This window comes from Sinohyriopsis cumingii, chromosome 8 (genome assembly GCF_028554795.1).
Source record: "Sinohyriopsis cumingii isolate HCF-2022 chromosome 8, ASM2855479v2, whole genome shotgun sequence".
In the NCBI taxonomy this organism is placed as follows: Eukaryota; Metazoa; Mollusca; class Bivalvia; order Unionida; family Unionidae; genus Sinohyriopsis; species Sinohyriopsis cumingii.
In genome coordinates, this window is record NC_142968.1 from 83,817,395 (window position 1) to 83,839,770 (window position 22,376).

Here is a 22,376-nt window from a genome sequence, read left to right on the forward strand (position 1 = left end):
TGGAATCATTATTCTTGAATGACCAAGAGGAGCAACAACTACGTTTCGGAGTCTACCAGTCACCGTCATCTGATTGACGCTTAGGTGTGGACGTTTCCATGCAAACGCCACGTTCAGGTGTGCAATTACTGGGATAGTCATTGATGGCTAGGATACTAGTTGACGCTGTGAATTTACTTTGCGGGCCAGTGACGGTTGTGTTACTGACTGGAGCTTCATTGACGGTCGGCTTAATGATTGGTGGTTCTCTGGCGGTTAGTGGTTCTCTGACAGTTTCAGTATTAATGGTCAGATTGTTGATTGGTGGTTCACTGACGGTTGAAAGTTCACTGACGCACATGGGACTGATGGTCGGGTTACTGATTGATGGTTCACTGATGGTCTGGTTATTGATGGGTGTGTCATTGACGTTTTTTTCAACCAATGCCACGAAATGGTTAGGAGTCCATGTTTTTCTTTTTTTTTTCTTTTTAAAAGAACGTTAGCTGGTTTGGAGTTACATTGCTCCACATCACTGAAATCATCGATCCTTCTCCTGGATGGTTGAAGGTTGTATTTCGGGCCCTAAATGCCAAGTCCTTTGTCCCGTTTACAGCTACCGTAACGGACGTTTCGTAACCATGGCAGGGACAATCATAGTCCACGCCGAGGAAGAAATCCCAGTCTGAGTGCGCTCTTAAACGAATCGAGTATGTTGAAAATAATATACATAATATAGATATACAGAAAGAATGAATGAGAAGATAGACACTCTTATCTTGTAATATTTCCAGCAGATAATTTTGGGAGTTTAATTATAATACTGTATGAGAAAGATAAAATAAGATTTAAAAAAGACCTTGTATATTTTAGGTATAATTCAAAAGAACCTTTAATTCCCATTATTTTGGTGTATGATTGATGGGTGTAATATGGGTTATAGAGTATACAGCTTGGGCTTACTCCAGATGTGCATCTTTCAAAAAAGTGCTAGCTCCACTTGGTCATTTTCACTTCTGAACTTCAGAGGTAAATTGTATAAAAAAGAGCCGATAACTTTTTTACATTTTATATATTTGGTAATTCATTGCACTTTCAGAAACTGGTATTGTCTAGTCTGGCAAAATTCATTTTCCCTATTTTAATAGCTGCTATGGATAGTGTACCTTAGACTAATTCAGGCTGATTTTTTTAGCACAAGGGAGCAGTCATTTTAGTTATCAGTGTGCTTAAATCATGTAAAATTTCCAAAAGTACAATATCCAAAGAAATATCATCCCCATTACATTAATGTAGCATAGAGGTATGCCAACATTCTCTCAATTGTGCATGTTTTAAATGCAAACATCTATACTCACTCTCGCAAAAGTATATAAAAACTGGTGAGCGCCCCCTTAGTGAGGCCGACGGAAAAAAGCCGAGGATATTCCGACTGTCACTTCTCGCTGAGATCTAAGTCGACAAGAAGCTTGATTGATTTCAAGTTGTTGCAAGTTTTTGTTTGTTAGCCGGTTATTAAATGGAAAGAGTTGCCATATAAAGGTAAAGTTTCAAGACAACCCTCAAACATTCATTAAAAGGTTAAAAGTACAAGCACACCGGTGGCCATGATTGGGGAAAAAAGTGGCAAAGGACAGCTGGTTCTCTGTCATATGCTTTCTTATTTCTTGAACTTTAAGTTGAATACCTACTTTCACCTTTTCAGAAATACATTCCATTAATATTGATACCTCTCATTTTATTTGATACATTGGTTAATTTAGTGAAGCATGCATATCAAATGCCAGTGATATATTCTTTCATACTCTTTTTCTTTCTTTCTTGGATTGCTTATAGGCAAATGACCCATTGTCAAATCATGACCGAGTTTAGTCTTACAATGTAAGACGTATCACATGTTATTTATGTTTTGGTGCTACGTCTTACTGCCCAAATAAAGGCCTTGTATAGCGTGTTCCGATGTTGACTGACATCGGGACAAAAATTTTCAAGAATGTCACATACCCTTGGCAGCACACTGAAGCTTTTGCACAAATTAAAGTGATGTTGATTTAGGCGGTCTTTACTTTAAAAACTCTGATCTCTTTCGAATTCAAATTATCAAACACAATCAAATGGACGTGTTTTCAAGTACCATTGACCTTCGTTTCAGTTGCTTGTAATGTGATGGAACCAGGAAACCAGGAAATGCTGAAATTGATTAAACAGATGATAAATATCCTGAACAAAATGAAGCTATTTAAACAGTTTTTTGTTGCTATTAATATATTTTTTTAATTCATTTCATACAAGAAACATATTTAGTCTAATCCGATTTTGGCATTCCCAGCTTCCACTGCATTCTTACCAGCTGAATGGAACATGAAAATGCATCCATTTGCTACTGTCAGATTTTGATTCCATCAGGAGAAAGACAGCAAAGTAAGTATAATCAATCAGATTTAAATTTGTGGAGGAGACATACCCATAGAATTTCATAAGTTTGTTTGATCAGATTCAGGCAATGAACCCCCTTTCACAGTGTGCAGTAGAAACAAGTAAACTGGTTGTTGCCTCAGATGCAGCTGGATATAAATCTTAATTTTTCAGAGTTAGATTAGCCATAGTCTTTGTGCTGGATACAGATTTATTTTATAAATTAAATATTTCAATGATATAAATGACTCAGACCCTTTACAGTCAACAATTGGCATCATTGTAGCAGCATCCTGTGTTACTCGGTTAAATTCGGATAACAAAAACATGTTATCTAAGTAAATAATCCCTAAAACACTAAACTGTCCCAAGTGCATCTCACACTTACAGTTTGCAATAAACATAAATTAACAACACGTGCATATGACACCGAATCTTTTTGCCAGCCTGTTCAGCAATAGTTTATATCCCTGGTCTTTCCTTATTTCCTACTAATCGCATTTAATTGCTTCTCAAAACCATCAGCTTGCAGTTAGCTGCAATCATGTTTGAATAACATCTTATTCATCATCTACCGACATGATCCACTGACTGTCACATATAGTGAAAACAGGTATTAAGTGACCTGAGTTGCTTATATTGATGAAAAATTTAAATTTACTTTATAAAAATTTGTCACCAGCAACTTTTACCAGTCAGTAAAAATTAGCGTTACTTTCAAAATAATTTTGCTTTTGGCAACAAATGCAAAGCCTAGCAGAGGTCTTGCTGCAGAGTAATATTTGCTTACTACACTTTCTATTTGTAAAAAAAAAACTCTACCGGTGGCCTAGTGGTTATAGCGTCCGCCTCAGAAGCGGGAGGTCATGGGTTCGATCCCCGGCTAATTCAAATCAAAGACTTACAAAAATGGTACTAACAGCTGCCTCGCTTGGCGCTCATCATTAAGAGGTTAGTGTTAGGATTGGTTGGCCTGGTGTCAGGATAATGTGACTGGGTGGGACATCATGCTACATGTCTGCGGCATGATGCCCCATTGCTAGACATCACTATAAACTGTCACACTGCAGACGTAGCAATATGACTGAAAAATTGTTAAACCTACGTTAAAAATCCAAATTACACAAATCCTTTAGTTCTAGAATTTAATTAAAAAACTAAGACTCAAATTGAATGCCAGCTAGCTGATGAATGATTCTGTACATGGTGGGAACTCGCTGACCGTTTTCAGTTTTTTCTGATGTTTGTCAAGAGTACTTAAAGAATACTAACATGAGAGTTCATTAGGCATGAAAAGTATGGAGAGAAAAAAATCAAATCATATTCATTTTCTTAACATCATTTAAGATTCATAAATTTATGACTGATGTAAACAAATTTAAAATTTTAGTTGTTTTGAAGACATTGATTTTTTGCTGTTGTCAATATATATGTTTCTGCAGAGGATGATGGCATCAGTGATGAAGAATGACTTGCCTGATGAAGATTGGTTAGTAATGAGAGCGAGGACATGTGCAAAGACAGATCCATATGCTGCTAAGGCCTGGATGATTACTGCCAGAACTCTCTTCCCACAAAACTTCAGCATTCAGGTAGCCAAATTAGTATTTTTATAGAAATACTGAGCAAAGGATGGTATTGTCCTGTGTCTTTCATTATGTTGTGGCTGTTGTATACATGTCAAAAGTCAGACTGTTTCACTGTTTTATAATTTGTATAACAACCATTTTTGCGAGGATTTAAGTCCATGTAGAGTACAGGTTGAATTTAAAAATGTTTAAATTTTCCAACCATTCATCCATGTATAAGTTGATGCTGAGTAAAAGACATGGCCAGAACAATATTTTGGCTTTGTCTTTTTCATAATAACTTCTGGATTCATGAATATTAATGGTATTATTGTATGTTATTTCAGATTTTTTGGATAGTTTTGTTTTGGACAGAGAAGGAGTGTCAGATATCCCATTACATTTTTCTTTTTGCACCTGGTATTCAGAATAACATATGCCCTGATATGAAAGAGAGATACAGAGGTTTCAGCTCTTCTTCATGCTATTTTATACCTTACTTCTCCTGTTTAGCTGAAGATTTTTTTCAAGTGAGGGAAAACAGCAATAAAATAGTAAATGGAAGCTATAAAAATATGTATCATACTCTTTCATTATAATTTATATTTAGATATTCATATATATATATATATATATATATATATATAGAAGTGCATATAATTAGGCAGCATTTGGTTTGCTCTTTGCTCATGCTAGTTGTTGCTTTGAATTGTTGTGACACATCTTTTGGCAAGAATAAATGGATTCACAGGTTAAGATAGTTACATGAGTATACACCTGGCATTTCCTGGCATTACACTGTATTATATTAATATACTCTATGGGTAGCCTCAGTTCCCTTCTGGTATCCACACTAATTTGATCTAGTCTGCTGAATCTTACACTCAGAAAAATGTCAGCAGGACTGACCTGGTGTAATCTGTAGCATATTTAATTAACATGTAAATAACACTTGGTTCTTTGGACTATGGATATCATAATTAAAACTAGAAGAAATGATTTATTCATTCAGGTGTTTGATAATTTAATATAGTATTGGCCTTGTACATGAGTAAGATCACAGTCATCATGTAACTGAACAGCACAGATTACAATCATCCTGAAACCTCTTTCTCTCTCCCTCTTTCATATTGGGGCTTATTTTATTTTGATCATGAATTGCAAGAAGAAAAATGCTGTGGAATACCTATGTCTTTGTCATGGATATTTGTTTTCTAGCTTATCTGTTCTAACATGCATATGTATTCAGATTTAAACAACAGATATTACTAATGCATGCTGCTGTAGCACAATTACATCTGATGCACATGAATTTAATATTTACATCCATGTAAATATTTTAAAATCCTTTTCAATGTTGGGTCCTTTATTTTGTCATACACAATTTCTTCCCCACAATGGTCATTACTCTTTACACATTATTTTTTGTACTTTGTATAAACTATTAATTTTTACATATGAATTATCCCATAATGTATGATAAAGCAATTTGAATGACATACTCCATATATAACTTGATTCAGAGTACAAAATGAAGCCCAGGCTTGCTGATAAAATAAGTATCAACCTATAGGCTATCAATTACAGTAATCCAACCTACCCGCCAAAAATAAATAATTAGGCATGGTTATACACTAAACATCAGAATTTAACTGCCAGGAATTATGACTTTTGTTTTCATTCTGTTAGGTTTGCTGTAATGTACCTGATTTTCTCAATATGGAGAAATTAATGTTTTTGTTATCACTGGTCATATGATTTTGAATTCCACTTACTCAGCACATGCAAGTCAAAGACTGGTAGGCACTGTATTTACCCTTGTTTATTTTCTATTCAGTTTGAAGCTTATTCCTTGGAGAAGATGGCCAGAAATATAAAAGAAGCTGCAAAACTGCTAGAAAGCTTGTAAGTGTATCAGATAAACAGGGTATTAACATACATGGATATATGTAAGAAACAAACGGCCATGTTTTGTGGAACACAGTGGTTTGTGCTTGTACCTGGGACCTAGGGAGGACACTTTCACAGTGGAGTAGTCAACCATAGACGTAATGTAGAATTTTGTATTAATTCATTTGAGCTCTTTGAATAATCAGGGTACCCTGGCATATTATTTTTAAAACTACACCCCCCTGCTTCCCTGGGCACCATTTATGTTGAAAGGGAACAGTCCTTACTGTTTATGCCTCCATTGCTTGCTCTTGTTCCTCCCTTCCTTCCTGACTGCAAAACTTGTTTGCAGGAAGAAAATCACTTAGCACATGATCTATACAAATGTAGTTATTTGGCTTTGTCAGTGTCCTACTGATGGAAAACTTGAAAATATATTAGATATGCTTCTTAAAGAAAATCATGACAGTAATTCTTCAACTAATGTGTCATATAAAGAAAAGGGAAAATGTATAATATACACATTATTAGGTTCTTCCATGATCATATATAAAGTAGTATCACTTCTTTTTATGTTCCACTGTGTTCTGCCTCACTATTAAGCTTCTCACTATGCTCTTTGCAGTATTTTATGGGTTGCTGTGAAGCTTGGTACATATTTGGGATGGCATCAAAAAATGCACATGTTGATCAATTTTTGTACTCCCCTCATTTTGTAAGAGTTATTGCCCTTTGGTTGGTATATGTATGTTGGTGTTGGTGTTGTGGGGTTTAACGCCATTTGTCACCACATGATAGGCTATCCATGGCGGCCAGTATTATTGGTGGAAGAAGAACCTAGGAAAACCCCGGAAAGAACTAATGACTCGCGAGAAGCTACTGGCAAGCTTTCTCACATACCCACACTGGCCGAATCCTAGACTCGAACCCACGCAGACAGAGGTGAGATGGCAGTGATCCATAACGGAGAGCACTTTAGACCACTTGGCCACTTTGGGCCCCTAGGTATATGTATGCAATGTATAACAAGTTTGTGTATGCTGCAGTTGCTAGTGGATTGCTGTGAGATTTGTATACATGGTGACCAGTCATTTTCCTGAAGAGTTATCTGTTTATTTTACTGTAGATTTAAAGCTCCATTTTTGGGGTATATTTTTTGTTGTTGACAAGTTTATTAGCGCAAATAATTTTTGTAAGATGGGTGAAATTTGGTATAGGTATTTATTTGCAAATAAGCTGGTTAGATTTTCAGGCCTCTTGAGTTCGACATAATTTTGGCAGGCATATTTGAATTTATATCATGTTGATGACTTGACTAGAATTTTGAACTAACAGCAGTTGTTCAAGTTTTGTAAACAAGATTTAACGTTTTCTTGACCCCCCCCCCATCAGTAAGCAAAAGGTCAGTTTAGACATCAGTATAAAAATGTTGTGTAATATAATTTTCTTGACATATGTTATCAGTGTCTTTCCTTTTCTTTCTTTTTCTTGACAATATTTGGATCTTGGGATTGACATTTTTTTCCCAGCATTGTAATTTTCACATTTCATGCCTGTGCTTACTTCTGATTTCAGATACAGTTCATTTCCACATGAAAACAAACTGTGGCAAGAGGTACGTTCCATATTAGAAGCTTTGCAGACAGACAGTGGGGAGGGGAAAAGTCAGTTTTTAACAGGTACAACAACATGAATGCTTTTTTTGTTTGAAATCACAGACACACACACACAGACACACACATCCACATATACATGTGTATGCTGAAAAATGTGATTGAATGCTACAATTAATTCCTGTTGCTATTGCATTGCTTGTACTTTTGGGGGGGAAGAAAATACTCTGACTATATGGTGAAAATTCCTCTTCCAATTATAGCGAAACAGAAGATCACCCGAAGGACTCCCCAAACATCTTTGCTCATACACACTGCCCATTCATTCTTTTCACAGTGGACATTGCGGTAATGTCAACATTACTTCCATTGAAGAGTCGCCATCACTTCATGGGTCAACAAGTGAATTTTCTATTTCTCTTGTGTATAAATTCATTGCAAACATTTGGTTTGTACCCCTGATCAAGTTTTTTTGACTGTTAATATAAATTTGTGCTAATTTAGTTGTCCCTAGCTTTCATTAAGTCATGTTGACTTGATCGTCTTGTATTTTTTCTATACTGAACTTAGCATTGCTTCCTCTTTTGCATTTAAACTTGTGAAAACACCCAAATAATGTGGCTTCTTGCAGAATAGTTCTGTTACTGTAGGCTTAGTCTATGCATTACCTTATGTTGCTTGAGTTGCTTTGAAGTTTTTTGTACAGGAAATCCCCCTGGGACACGCATCCCACTTATCTAGCACTCACTGTGAGAGGACAGATAGTTGTTCCTTCTGCATCCCATGGTTGGATGGAGTCTTGGATTTCACTGAGTGTAAACATACCCTATAAGCGAGGAGGGAGGTTCCTTCTTTGCCTTCTTCAGAGTTTTTGGGTTTCTCAGGTCTCGGATAAGGACTACCCAAGTTTGTCCTGAGACTTTTAGGGTTAGTGGGCTCCATCCCAAGGGAGTCTAAAATCTGTAGAGTTCGAGCTGTTCCCTCTTATAAGGAGGAGCAGTACCTTCCCCATTCTTTGATAGCAGAGAGCAAATTGCATCATCAGGAGATGGAAGTATGGTACACTCCCATTTACAGTTTGACAACATGACTTGCGCCTTCTCCTCAGTGAGGAGCAGCCCCCTCTTTTATCCAGAAGAGCAGAGTAAGTCACATGCCACTGTGATGGGGAGCATTCTACTCTATCAGCCCACAGCCCAGTGTGAACTGAAAGCACTTCATGCCATGATCATAGGGTGTGTGTGTGTGCGTGTAGGAGAAATGGCACTGTTTCAGATCCCAGAGATCATTGTCAGCAATAGGATTGAGGCCCCCCTCCCACTGGCCAGTACAGGAGAGCTCAGATTGCACTAAGATTTGTTCCTGGTGTCTCTTCTTTGGGTAAATTCTTTTGAAAGACTCTAATCAGAATTAGAAAATAAATATGCCAGTGAGCATAACAACTGGCATTAGCTACTACTAAACATCTGAGTCATGGCAGAGAATGGGATTTTTATGCTTGGTTGATTCTACCAATTACATGTCAAATATTAAGTAAACACTTGGCTAAATAAGAACTAGGTTGCCCATACAGGTAAATATAATCATTGTAATGAAACTCATTATAAACCATAGCTGTCAAAATCTAGCTGTATTTGTGAGGCACTTTTTTGCCCAAAGCTAAAATTTAGTTGTGAGAGGCAGTGTTTTTTTTCCAGCGGTTGTGAAAATCCCCCAAAATTGCTACCATGTGAATTCTAATGTTATTGTTATTTGTGTATTTTTCAGCATGAATAAACAAGTCATATTGCACATCCGTAATTTTGGAGGGGAATGAAGTGTTAAAAATATTATGAATGCAGCATTGACAGATATGCTGAGTTATGGCCATATTAAATATTATACACAAAAGTACAGATTTTAAAATGACAAAAAATATCTATCATCACATTAGTTTTCTAGTGTGTCTGGGAATGGGATATGGGCCAGTTTTGTTGGGAAAATAAGAAGTGATCCAATGTAAAAAGAAATGTATGGGAGTAAATTACAACAGTTGGGGAATCTGCATGATTTAGAAATAATTTATGTTTTTGTACTGTGAAGTAAAAGTATCACCAACAGTGTTTTCAGGTGTGAAATAGTGCATTATCTTTAACTTTTACATAAGTGAAAATCTGAGACATGCAGACCAGAAAACATGTTGTTGTTGTTGTTGTGGGGTTTAACGCCATTTCTCAGCACATGATAGGCTATGTATGGCGGCCAGTATTAATGGTGGAGGAAGAACCCGTGAAAACCCCGGGAAGAACCACCGACCTACGAGAAGCTACTGGCAAGCTTTCTCACATACCCACATTGGCCGAATCCTCAGAAAACATGTAATTTTACCTGTGAAACAAAAACAGAGTGAATTCAAATGGAGTGCAGAATGAATGCAGTAAAAATGATAAATACAATATGAAGAAAATAGAGCATGCAGATGCAGAATATAGAATGCAGAGCAATTAATGAGAAATATCGAATGAAATGTGATTTTGAAAATTGAATAATTTCAATCTTTATCAAAAATTTCACTTTTGAAATCCATTTGACATAATTCTGGGTCACATTCCTTACTCTGACATTTATTTTACCCCTTAAAAGCTGTGACATTGTTTTAATAGAGGCAGACATAAAACACTGGCATTAATGTGATAACAGATTTAGTAATATGGTCTCTTTTTTAGTGTCTCTATCTAAATTAAAACTTAACAAAGCTGAAAGTCATTTACTCAGTAACTTTCCATTGAAGTGGCTGTTCCATATGGATTATGGCAGGAATGGCCCTAATTACCTACTGGGCATTAATTACACATACATTTCAGATTTATTGTTTTAATTTTCAGAAATCTTTGCTGCAGTACCCACCCACATCCAGTGCCAGATGCTTCTTAGCGTGGCAGAAAACATCTCTGATAAGCTGGAACAGTGTCGACTGCTTCTTCTGGCTATGAGGAAATTCCCAAATCTCATTGTTGAACATGGAGTAAGAAGTCTAGAAGTTGTTCAATATATTATTTTAAGCCCTGAGGGCAAATCTTTTATAAAAAAATGTTTTTAAAGCGGAGTCAGGGTGTAAGAGATTTTCATAGCAGAATGCTTTCTTACATAAAAGTGTGCCAACACTTTGTTAATGTATGTGATGTTTTTATCATCAAGGATGGTTTGTTCTTTCACATGGGACATGTTGCAAATTCTGCTGGGCAAGTGTAATTCACCATTAGTATACCTACCTATGTAATATTTGTTCTTTTGGTGCAGAAATATTTTTGTGTCTTTTCTTTCTTGACAACATCTGATACTGTCGGTATCAGTACATTCAGAACCATGATAAGCTATCTATATGATCTTTTCTCTCTTGTCTTCAGTATAATACTGTTGTGTAATTGGAGTTGTGCAGTCTTGTCTTCAGTATAAAATTGTTGTGTAATTGGAGTTGTGCAGTCTTGTCTTCAGTATAAAAATGTTGTGTAATTGGATTTGTGCAGTCTTGTCTTCAGTATAAAAATGTTGTGTAATTGGAGTTGTGCAGTCTTGTCTTCAGTATAAAAATGTTGTTTAATTGGAGTTGTGCAGTCTTGTCTTCAGTATAAAAATGTTATGTAATTGGAGTTGTGCAGTCTTGTCTTCAGTATAAAAATGTTGTGTAATTGGAGTTGTGCAGTCTTGTCTTCAGCATAAAAATGTTGTGTAATTGGAGTTGTGCAGTCTTGTCTTCAGTATAAAAATGTTGTGTAATTGGAGTTGTGCAGTCTTGTCTTCAGTGTAAAAATGTGGTGTAATTGGAGTTGTGCAGTCTTGTCTTCAGTATAAAAATGTGGTGTAATTGGAGTTGTGCAGTCTTGTCTTCAGTATAAAAATCTGGTATAATTGGAGTTGTGCAGTCTTGTCTTCAGTATAAAAATGTGGTGTAATTGGAGTTGTGCAGTCTTGTCTTCAGTATAAAAATGTTATGTAATTGGAGTTGTGCAGTCTTGTCTTCAGTATAAAAATGTTGTGTAATTGGAGTTGTGCAGTCTTGTCTTCAGTGTAAAAATGTGGTGTAATTGGAGTTGTGCAGTCTTGTCTTCAGTATAAAAATGTTGTGTAATTGGATTTGTGCAGTCTTGTCTTCAGTATAAAAATGTTATGTAATTGGAGTTGTGCAGTCTTGTCTTCAGTATAAAAATGTGGTGTAATTGGAGTTGTGCAGTCTTGTCTTCAGTATAAAAATGTGGTGTAATTGGAGTTGTGCAGTCTTGTTTTCAGTATAATAATATTGTGTAATTGTACCAATTCTTATCGTAATTTTTTCACATTCAGCATATTTTAAAGATATTTTAAATACATTTTCTCTGGAAAAAATCAAGAGCCAAGACGGACACCGCGTTATAAGCGGGATCGCGAGTTATCGAGGGAGCGGTGTATGTGAGAAAGCTTGTCAGTAGCTTCTCGAGGGTCGGTGGTTCTTTCCAGGGATTTCCCGGTTTCTTCCTCCACCATTAATACTGGCCGCCATGTTTAGCCTATCGTGTGCTGAAAAATAGCGTTAAACTCTACAACAACAACAACAACAAACACAAATAGAAAGGAGAGAAATAGAGACAATGAAATAATATTGCATTTCAACATATGTAATCCATCTTTTTGTTATGAATGTGGATTTCTTTTCTCTCAGTCCTGTATATAAGTAAGTCCTTGTCATATTAAACCTAGTACTTCATTTAGCGATTCAGTTTTGTAAATCTGAGCCAAGATTAATAATTGTCTTACAGATTTAATTGTAGGTATTATGTGCACTGCACAAACATAGGATTTTTAGTTGTTTTGTATGCTCAAGGGCCACTAGGTTTAATGTTGGTAAGGTTCTTTACATACACACTTACTTGGCATGATACTGAGCATTCATGTGTAGAAAAATAACATAAAGGTATTAGGTAGAAGTTGTAATCCATTAAAGCTGTCAAAATTGTAGAAAACTTATGCCAGGAACCTTTCGATCCTAGTGGTCGGTTACCTGGGTACCCAATCCAATAGAAATTGTATTCAATGTGTACAAACCTGAAGTTAAGTCCACATTTTTTTAATTCAATAAATATCACTACCTAATGTTATCTGGTACAATGTCCAAGAATTCATCCCCAAATAACCGTTATCTTTATATTCCATGGAACTCTTGTAAGACCTTCTTGTCTGTTTTCTTTGCAGGCTTTAGCATATTATTTGAGTTAATCATTTTGATTGCCATTAGAGTTAAAATTTTATACGTCATACCAAATGTGTCCAGGAAAATAAACCCCCATCTCCTCCATTCCAGAAAAGTTTCATTTACAAGATCAGATTTCAAGCTGAGAACTTCTGTTTGGATTTTTCTAGGGAATTTTATACAAGGCATTAGATGACAATTCCCTGGAAGAGCTAGCCTTGATAATCAAAAAAGTCATAATTGACAAGTGATATTTCATGTAAGTAACCTAATATTTACATAGATACAAGGAAAAACATTTGAAGATTGAAACCATTGCAATCATCCCTCCCTGAATTGTCAGTAATATCAGTATTGATCAGATATTTCTATATCCTGTTCTTTTATGTGATGTTATGCTGCTTACTTTTCAGTTGAAGTTGATAGAGACCCTTGTCACAGCAGAGACCCAAGCTCAGTACCAGTCCCCTGTTAACTGCTACAGGAAACTTCTTGGTAAGAAGTGAAGCATTGCATTTTGCTATATTTTCATCTTAATGGGAAGTTCTTGACTTTTGAATTGCACATCAAATGTCCATAAATATTTGATATAATGCGAACACTAATTATTGCTTAAATCTGTACTGTTGACAATTATAATGAGATAATTGAAAGAAGAAAAGTCCTTTACTTCATACTTCCCTTTAAAAAGACCACACACACACACACAAGCATCATATCCATTTTAATACTTTGACTCAAATGCAACTTTTTTTAGAACTGGTCCTTTTCATCGATTCTTTTACAGTTGAAAATGACAGTTCCAATGTATATTGATTTTGAAATAATTTAAATGTCACATTTTCATGAGAGACATAGACATCATCATCGGTGTTTATGTTACACCAGTGATCTTTTGTGCTATCTTTCAAGGTACAGTTTTCTGAAAATACTGGGATGCAGCACATTTCATGGAATATTTGAACATTATTGCTCAGCTGCTTAATGTTTCATTGATCATATTCATTTTATAGTCTATGGAAGAAAATCTACAAGTTATGTCCTTATTTATCAGAATCTCAGTATTCTTGGTTGTGATAGCAGATATACCAGCCTTAAAGTTTGACCATATATCTGACTGAAATGACCCTTAAATTACAGACTTATAGAATAATAGCAAAAAATATGAAAATAACATCATTGTGGTTAGATCTAGAAATTGGTTTGTCTGGGTTTGATCTAGATCTGGATTACATATTAGAATCAGTGGACTTCATCAGGGAAGCAGACTAACCTTTAAAGAGAGCATCAAATGCTTTAACCTGCCCATATTTTCAAGACAAAACGCCTGCATGATCAAGCTGTTGTTTATTGCATTTTCTTGAAATGACGTCCAATAAATGAAAACCTGTTGAAGGCAAAATGAAAATCAGCCCACTTATAAAGTTCAAACAGTGAAGAGAAAAGTATAAATGTGAGTATTCAGGTTTCTGGAAAAAGAACATGAAAGGCAGTATTTACACATTTTACATATGTGTTGAGCTGAGTATGTCACATAATGATAAAGGTGACTGACATTGCCACTGAAATTTAAAAAAGACTAAAATACAATAAAACAACCCGAAAATATTTCATAAAGCTGTGAGATCTATCAAGAAGCAATTGAACTCCATGGGACTTTCAGCCACAGTCTTTGAATCTGTACTGGATGTAATTAAGATCTAATGCATCCCACAAACATTTTGGTTGAACATAAAATTTGTCTTCACAGTACAGTAAAACCTGTTATGAGAGACTGCCCCTTCTGCCAACCAAAAGCAGTCTCTCAAGACAGGTTGTCTCATAAGAGGTGTGTGAAAATGGACTGGTTTTCAGGGTCAGTAGTTAGCATTGTTGAAAAGTAAATAATACCCATACTCACTGTACATGTATCATATCCTTTATTCATAAATCTTGTTAAATATTGCATGCATTCCTCTCAAAATATCTTTATATAATAAAGAGATACATCTATCAAACAGTGAGAATAAAATTTATATTTCAACATCACATTAATATGTACAATAAATGAACACTTAGATATGATGTATATATCTTATTCTATACACTTATTCACTTGTTTTTTAAGAAATTCATTATACTTCTTTGTTGACGTTTTACTCAGCTGTTTGATCTGAACATGTGTCTCCATTTCTGAGCAAAGAAGCAAAATTTTGGGATCACCATGTTGTAAAGCATATTCTTTAATCTCCTTTAAATGTTCTATGACTGTAGAATGTGAAATAACCTGAAGCAGAATTTCACCAACAGATGACTCATTGTCACTATCACTATCTGCAGTTGGAGAAGTACCAGATTTACCTCTCTGAAGAATATCCTTCTCCCAGTCTGGCCCTGAGAATACATTAGAAGTTTCTAGACTGTGATCCATATTGGCATATTCTTCCAATGTCATGCCATTGAGAAGAGGTTCCATTGATGGATGCACATCTTGTTCACTCTCTTCGCTCTCTGGCATTATGGCTTCAATACTTACAGAAAAGCCACACTTGGCAAAACACCTTTCAGTAGTTTATGAAGACAGAGCATCCCACACAGACTTGATCCCTAAAATGGCATCTAGAACAGTGACAGTCTTAGATATTTCAGTTGCTGTAGAGCACTCATCCATTTTGGAAAGAATATGTTGCAGCAGTTTCTTCTGATAATGAATTTTGACAGTCTGAATTATCCCTGCATCACAAGGCTGTAGTTTAGATGTTGTATTTGGGGGCAGAAAGACCAGTTTTATATTGCTAAACTGACAGTCTGGGTGTGCACAGAAGTTGTCTACAATAATTAAAATGTTCCGATTTTTCCTTTTCATTTTATTGTTGACAGTTACAAGCCATTTACTAAAGATGTCTGATGTCATCCAAGTCTTTCTGTTGGATTCATAGGCAACACCCACAGATCTTAAATTAAATGATCTAAAACATCTTGGGTTGCGCGATTTGCCTATAATTAAGGGGTCCAGTTTTTCTCCAATTGCACTATATGCTAACAATAGTGTCAACCTCTCCTTTGCTTTTTTCCCTCCTTTGCGAACATCATCTTTCACCACTAGATACCTGTCAGGAAGTCCTCTGTAAAAGAGTCCTGTTTCATCAGCATTAAAAATATCACATAGGTTATACCCTTCTGTGATGGTCGGTAGTCTTTTTTTCCAGTCATCAACTGTTGTAAATTCACATCAGCTGATTCTCCACTGAGCACACTTGCTGTGATATTGTATCTATTTTTGAAGCTCTCCAGCCATCCGTTTGATGCAGCAAAGTCATCATAATTCAGTTCTGCTGAGACAATTATTGCCTTTTCCTGAATCAACTTTCCACTTACTGGTATGTTTTTACTCCTTGCAACACAAAACCACTCCCATACTCACTCATTCAGATCTCCGTAAACTATCTGTCATACCGTGGCATATTTCCTCTGTGCTTGTGCACCTTTCTGCCTTTCGTTTTTAATGGACTCCTTGTCTTTGATTACATTTTGAACTTGCGTTTTACTGACGCTTAAGCTGACTGCTATTTTGCGAGCGGTCTCCCCTTTTTCATTTCTTTCAATGACATTAATCCTTTCTTCCAGTGCTAAAATTTTCCTTTTTTACAGCGGAGGTTCTGCCATTGTTATTAGTGTTGATGTTAAAAAGACTATTGGCTTTGATCAGGTTTTGGGATAAATGTGGAATAAATATATATTATGTACCAATGAATGAAACCAAAAGACATAATTAACTCATCAAGAAACAATACATTTATTCTGAGACGAAGTTTAAATCAACAGTGTTATAGCTAGATAAACAAAGGTTGCGACCATCTGCATCCAGGTAAACAGATGGTGGCTTGGTGAAACACTAACAAAAGAAATAAAAAATAATTTTAAAAAAATCCAGAAATGATTCTCACTTTCTAGTATTAAAGACAATGAGCTCATTCACCCTCCAGGCATTATGGATTAACTGGAAAGACAAACGATGTACTCAAACCTACACTGAAGCCCTTTCAAACGATTTCTCACTGGGACATAAGGACTACCGGCTTTTTCTGAGTTTTCATAAAGATAAAGAAAAAATACAAACCTCTAAATTGACTGTGAATATCCATCATTACTCCCTTTGATGTTACTCTTACTGGCTATTCACATGACTTCAGCACTACAATGGCGGTTAGTGACATGTACTTTAGTTTGGTTTACTGCAGTTTACAAATGACACCATATGCTGGAGTTGTAAATTTCACAAAACTGGTACTGTAGCAAGATAAATTCTTTTTAAATACTTTATTAGAGTAATCTTTACTATTTATGCAGTCTTTGTTACAAAGGATTAAATGAGGGTTAGAGGTGTTTATCTCTATATACGGTTGTTCAACTATAGTGTTATTTAATGTGCACTTTGTTTGCATACTACATTTATCCTGAGCTCTAGTGTTTACAAAGGATTAAGTTAAGGTCAGTGATGTCAATCTGTTTTGTTTCTTGGGCGATGCGGTCGTTCATAGAAGTGTCAAAATGCATATTTTGCCAAGAAATCGCGGTCGCTGGTTGCGTTCAGCAGGTGGTCGTTCATAACAGAGCATTTATATAGTAAAATCGATCTGTGCATTACAGTTGTGGTTGGAAATGACAGGTGGTCGCTCATAGCAGAGGTCGCTCATGACAGGTTTTACTGTATCAGATAACAATTTGGAACATTTAAATATATTTTTTCCATTCTGAACATTCAAATATATGTTTTCCAAGTTGAAAATAGCAGTACATGATACTGTGTTGCACCTTCCTCAAAATTGGTCTAACTTACAGAAAATATTGACTGCCTTACTGGCAAGGTTTGGATTGGCTGGTTTGAGTCAGTGTAGTTCAAAACTTGACATTGTCTGAACTCTCTCATATATTACTTTCATGATGGTCAAAAACTTGACGTTGTCTGAACTCTATCTTACATATTACTTTCATGGTGATCAAAAACTTGACATTGTTTGAACTCTGTCTTACATTTTACTTTCATGGTGGTCAAAAACATGACATTTTCTGAACTCTATCTTACATTTTACTTTAAATGGTGGTCAAAAACATGACATTGTCTGAACTCTATCTTACATTTTACTTTCTCGGTGGTCAAAAACATGACACAGTCTGAACTCTATCTTACATTTTACTTTCATGGATGTCAAAACTTAACATTGTCTAAAGTCTATCTTGCCTATTACTTACATGGTGGTAAAGTACAGCTCTCCATTATATTACCATAACTGCAGTCCATAACTGCTGATTACATTATGTACAGAACAACATTATAACAAGCATAGCATACCAACCAATTTGTACTGAATCATGGTATAGCATCTGTAATGCTTTCAGTGTGAATATCCTTTTAAGTTGCAACATACTGCATTGCTAAAGCAATGTCTGTATCAGACAGTTTGAATTAGATACTATATAATGAGAACGATAATTATGAAAATGTGTACCAAGTATTTTTATATTTATATATATTATTGACTGTATACATGAATCATACCTACCTTCACTTCTGTTTCAGTATGTGATGTTCTACTCCTAGTTCTCCAGCGTGGAAAGCAAGTGGACATCAAACCCAAACAGCTGTTCAAGTGGCTGCAGAAAGCTATTGAGTTTTATGTGTCCTTTATAACACATCCACCCTGCCATGATCTGCCTGCTCCACACTCACCAGGTACATCTGAGAGGCAGCTTTAAATAAAATGGTGGTTGGTGGATGGGGGGACTTGGGCAGTTGAACTTTATAAGACTATTTTTCAGACCAACTGGTTGGGTTTGTGCAGGAGTGAGACTTGGTGTGCCTATGAAAGTAGTCAGGCGTGTAATGACCAACCAGTTATTTATTCAGAAACCGCTCCGGTGGCCTAGTGTATTAGACAGTTTGAATTAGATACTAGTGGTTAGAGTGCCTGCCTCGGATGCGGGAGGTTGTGGGTTCGATCCCTGAGCAAGTCATACCAAAGACCTACAGAAATGGTGCTAACAGCTGCCTCGCTTGGCGCTCAGCATTAAAAAGTTAGTGTTAGGACTGGTAAGCCTGGTGTCAGGATAATGTGAATGGGTGGGACATCATGCTATGTCTGTCTCATGATGCCCCAGTGCTAGATATCACTTTAAACTGTCATACTGCAGACATCGTAATGATATGACTGATTTTTTTTACAGCTATGTTAAAAATCCAAATCATACACATGCACACACACACACATTTATTCAGATCATCCATCACGGCCAGAGAGAGAAAAGTGATATAATTCAGTTAATATTTCTTTACCTCAACACTGCCTTTTAAAAAATTAATTTATTTGTTATTTGTCTTGTTGATCATGTGAACTAATGGAATATCCCCCTGATAAATATTTATAAATACAGTATTCAGGTCTTTATTTGTGATCATTATGGTTATTTTACAAAAGGCATGGATATTTTAATCTTTCTTCAAATATGTAACTTGATGGTAAAACATTTGGAGTACATAAATTACTTCACGGATCCAACCCTACCATACAAAAAAAGATCATGACATTGTTTTATTTTTCATTTCTTTTAGCAAAGAAGGTGTTAAAAATTAGTCCACTTGTCAAGATTGAAGTTAAATGTGAGTGGTCTTCCTACTGATGGAATGATTGGGACCATGTCTTTTCGTTTGTCAGTTAGTATCTGGACAGCATGCTTTTGCATGAAGCCTGGGAAGTACTGTCCATCCTTTACCATTTGGAATGATCATTTGGGGTTTCTCATTATAGGGAAGTGTACTCCCGTGTTTCTAATTTCACTCTACCTTCACTGTAGATGATTATTTTCCTCATAGCTGAGTCTTTCAAGGCAGAAATGAAGGCTACCACACAGTTACATCCCACCATTAAAGGATGGCTACACCAACTTGCATAGGAGATAACTATTAGTTAATTAACTGTCATGGCACAAGTGATTTTTATAAATCCTGATGCTAATGAAACCTTTTCTTTCTATAAATATTCATCCTCTTTGGTACGGAATGGCTACCTCCACTTTAAGACTAGCTTGTGAAAAACATTCAGAAGCAACAGAGATCTAGAGAACCACCTAGTCCATGTAGTTGTATGAGGGTAACTTGTCCAAGATGTACACCAGAAGAGACTTATCAGAAGATGATCGAACTAAAATATTATATAGAGAGATGATATGGTTCTTTTCTCAAGATTCTGATGCTGGAATTTTTCAACTAGAGGAATGGATTCTGGTTGTCCATACATCCAGGAAGCTATAAGAGTATATGGAGTCAGCTGTTTAACCAGATCAACAGTTTTAGTCCTGTTAGGAGCTGTTAAGAAGCCTATCAAGGGACAGCAGGAGTTGTTGTCTGGGTGGGATGCCATTTTTAGATCAACTTCAGCCAGCAGTCATCCTAAAATCCAACCAGATATACCACTGTCTGAGTCCAGATTCATTCTGGATTTTGAAGATGGCAGTAGAGCCAGAATCCAGAAAAATTGATGTGAGTCCTATTCACTGCTTTCACATGACAGTAGATGGGCTAACAGGATATAATATATTGTCAAATGGTACCCTATGTTATAGAAGTTAAAAAGGCTGAAACCAGTGCAAGATTGCTGGATACACTCCTCGAGAGTAAATGCAAAAAACACTGCTTCTTTGATGACAAGTATAGAAGATGTTGACAGGGAATTGAAACTTCCTAGGGTTATCAGGATGAATAAAATGCCATCAAATATATCAGCAAAACCTTGGTTATGTTTACTCTTCCTGATGTTGTTGAGAAACCTCCTTGAAGTCTGTCCACAATGCTAAAAGCAGTGGAACTAAACAACCAGTAACAGTAACATGCACAGTGCCAGAAATGCCCAGGATATGTAGGAATCTTTAAGTGTCCTTGACTTATCAATGAAAAGTTCTTCCTTACTGCAGATGTCAAGTGTACCCTTTAATAACCTAAGAAGTGTGGAGACACCAAAGAGAGATATCTAGTGATACTAGAAACAAGATGTATTCCTCTTTTGGCCCCAGCTCCCAGGGACTGGAAGAAGGAAATGGGTTTAACCTTCACGAAAAGATCCACTGTCATCCACTGGGCACCTGATGGATGGACTAATATGACACCTGATCGAACGCTTCTGACCTATTAATGCATAGAATTGACACTAGTGGGTGAAGGTGTAATAGACCTGGGGGTGCTAAAGCTTTAATATAATGGGTAGGGAGGATTGTTTCTCATGTTATAAACTAAACATCATTAATTTCAATGATTTTATACTGCTGCAAGTTATAATTTGAACACTGTAATGTGATTAGAAATGTTGAGATCATTCCTTCTATCTTGATGACTGCTGAAACTTTGTCTTCCATATCAAATGAACAAAGTTTCACATTTCATGAGGTCTCCTCTTGTCAGATGAGATGATCTCACTTGGCATTCAGTGGGTATAGTGCTGCAGGATCAACAGCTGAAAATCATGATGTGCACCGACACCAGCATGTCTCTCTGGGATGCCCACCTCCTACTTTCTTTTAAGGAAGTGAGTGGGATTCAGACCCATCATGAGCACTCCATGCATATCAACCTCATGGAGATGAAGGCCATGGTGAATGTCTTTTTATGTTGGCAGGAGGTGTTGGAAAAGACATTTTCATTTTGTTGGACAGCTTGAATTACATTAGAATGGTCAATTTGTCCCTCAGTCTTATGGAGTTTTCATCTGACCCATTCATCCAGTATGGGACCTGCCATGCGATCTGACATTGTTGATCAAAGCACCTTTCAAACCATTTAGTGCCTTGCTGACTCACCTTTTATATAGGACCTGCTTTCTAGTCGCACTACAGTATGTAGAATTAGTGAGATTCACACCATATCTGTTGACCTAAACTGTCTGCCACTGTGTTTTTGTTTCTCTCAAGACAACACCTTGCTCCTGTTGTTAAGAACAGACTTTCACCCATGGGAACAGTCTTTGTCTTCAAACTTCTTTCTTCTTTGGACCCATCTTCCAAGCAGCATAAACAGGACTTTGCCAGACCACTGGGAGTGGTTGTAGCTGGCTGAGTTTATTAAAGGATGGAACTCTCAGTTGTTCTTATCACACAAAGGAATTGATGATCTGTTGCAACATGCTCTATCTGTAAGGAACCAGATGAATTTATTATGGATATTGGCTAAAAAGGTGTGGGTCATTGCTGCTTGCATAGTAATAGGGTGCACCTGTTCATTGACATTCAGACTGTGGAGTTAAGGTCAAGAGACAACTTTCTCCATCTTTATTTGAGAGACTTTTCATCCTAATTTGTTCATTTCTTCCTGGTGTTACAGTATTGCCACTGTAGGCTACCTTCCTAGGTTACTCTACTTCTGTTGGTGGAAACTATTTTCTCTAACTCATGTCCATGCACTGACCATGTGTTAATTCTAGCTCATATCTCAAACAATACTTGAAGTTGCTTTAGGTACATTAGGAGACCAGAACCAGGGACAACTTTAAGGTAAGGGGATGTAACTTTATCCACCTCTCACATATTCTCTAAACCTACTAACATATTGTGATCCAGCAACTTTTTTGAAGAAGAAATTCATATTTTTGGAGTGAAATATGTTTCTTTGATGATACTTACATGTTCATAATATGGGCACATTCTCCCCAGCCTTTCTTCTTATTACATCCCCAATAGGTCATG

At 36.3% G+C, this 22,376-nt stretch overlaps 1 protein-coding gene across 3 annotated transcripts in view; it reads left to right on the top strand.

The window, feature by feature from the left end:
• Window positions 1–22,376, top strand: part of LOC149794017 (integrator complex subunit 10-like) — a 65,033-nt gene that overhangs the window by 16,113 nt on the left and 26,544 nt on the right. The window contains exons 1-8 of one of the 3 annotated variants that reach the window (XM_089967958.1): window positions 1,416–1,521; window positions 2,309–2,400; window positions 3,837–3,986; window positions 5,800–5,867; window positions 7,428–7,531; window positions 10,330–10,469; window positions 13,082–13,163; window positions 18,229–18,381. In XM_089967958.1, coding sequence (XP_089824084.1) covers window positions 3,840–3,986; window positions 5,800–5,867; window positions 7,428–7,531; window positions 10,330–10,469; window positions 13,082–13,163; window positions 18,229–18,381 — 694 coding nt within the window. In that variant the 5' untranslated portion in view covers window positions 1,416–1,521; window positions 2,309–2,400; window positions 3,837–3,839. Of the gene's footprint in view, window positions 1–1,369; window positions 1,522–2,308; window positions 2,401–3,836; window positions 3,987–5,799; window positions 5,868–7,427; window positions 7,532–10,329; window positions 10,470–13,081; window positions 13,164–18,228; window positions 18,382–22,376 lie in introns of those variants that run through there. The other 2 variants (XM_089967956.1, XM_089967959.1) reach the window with 2 other exon arrangements.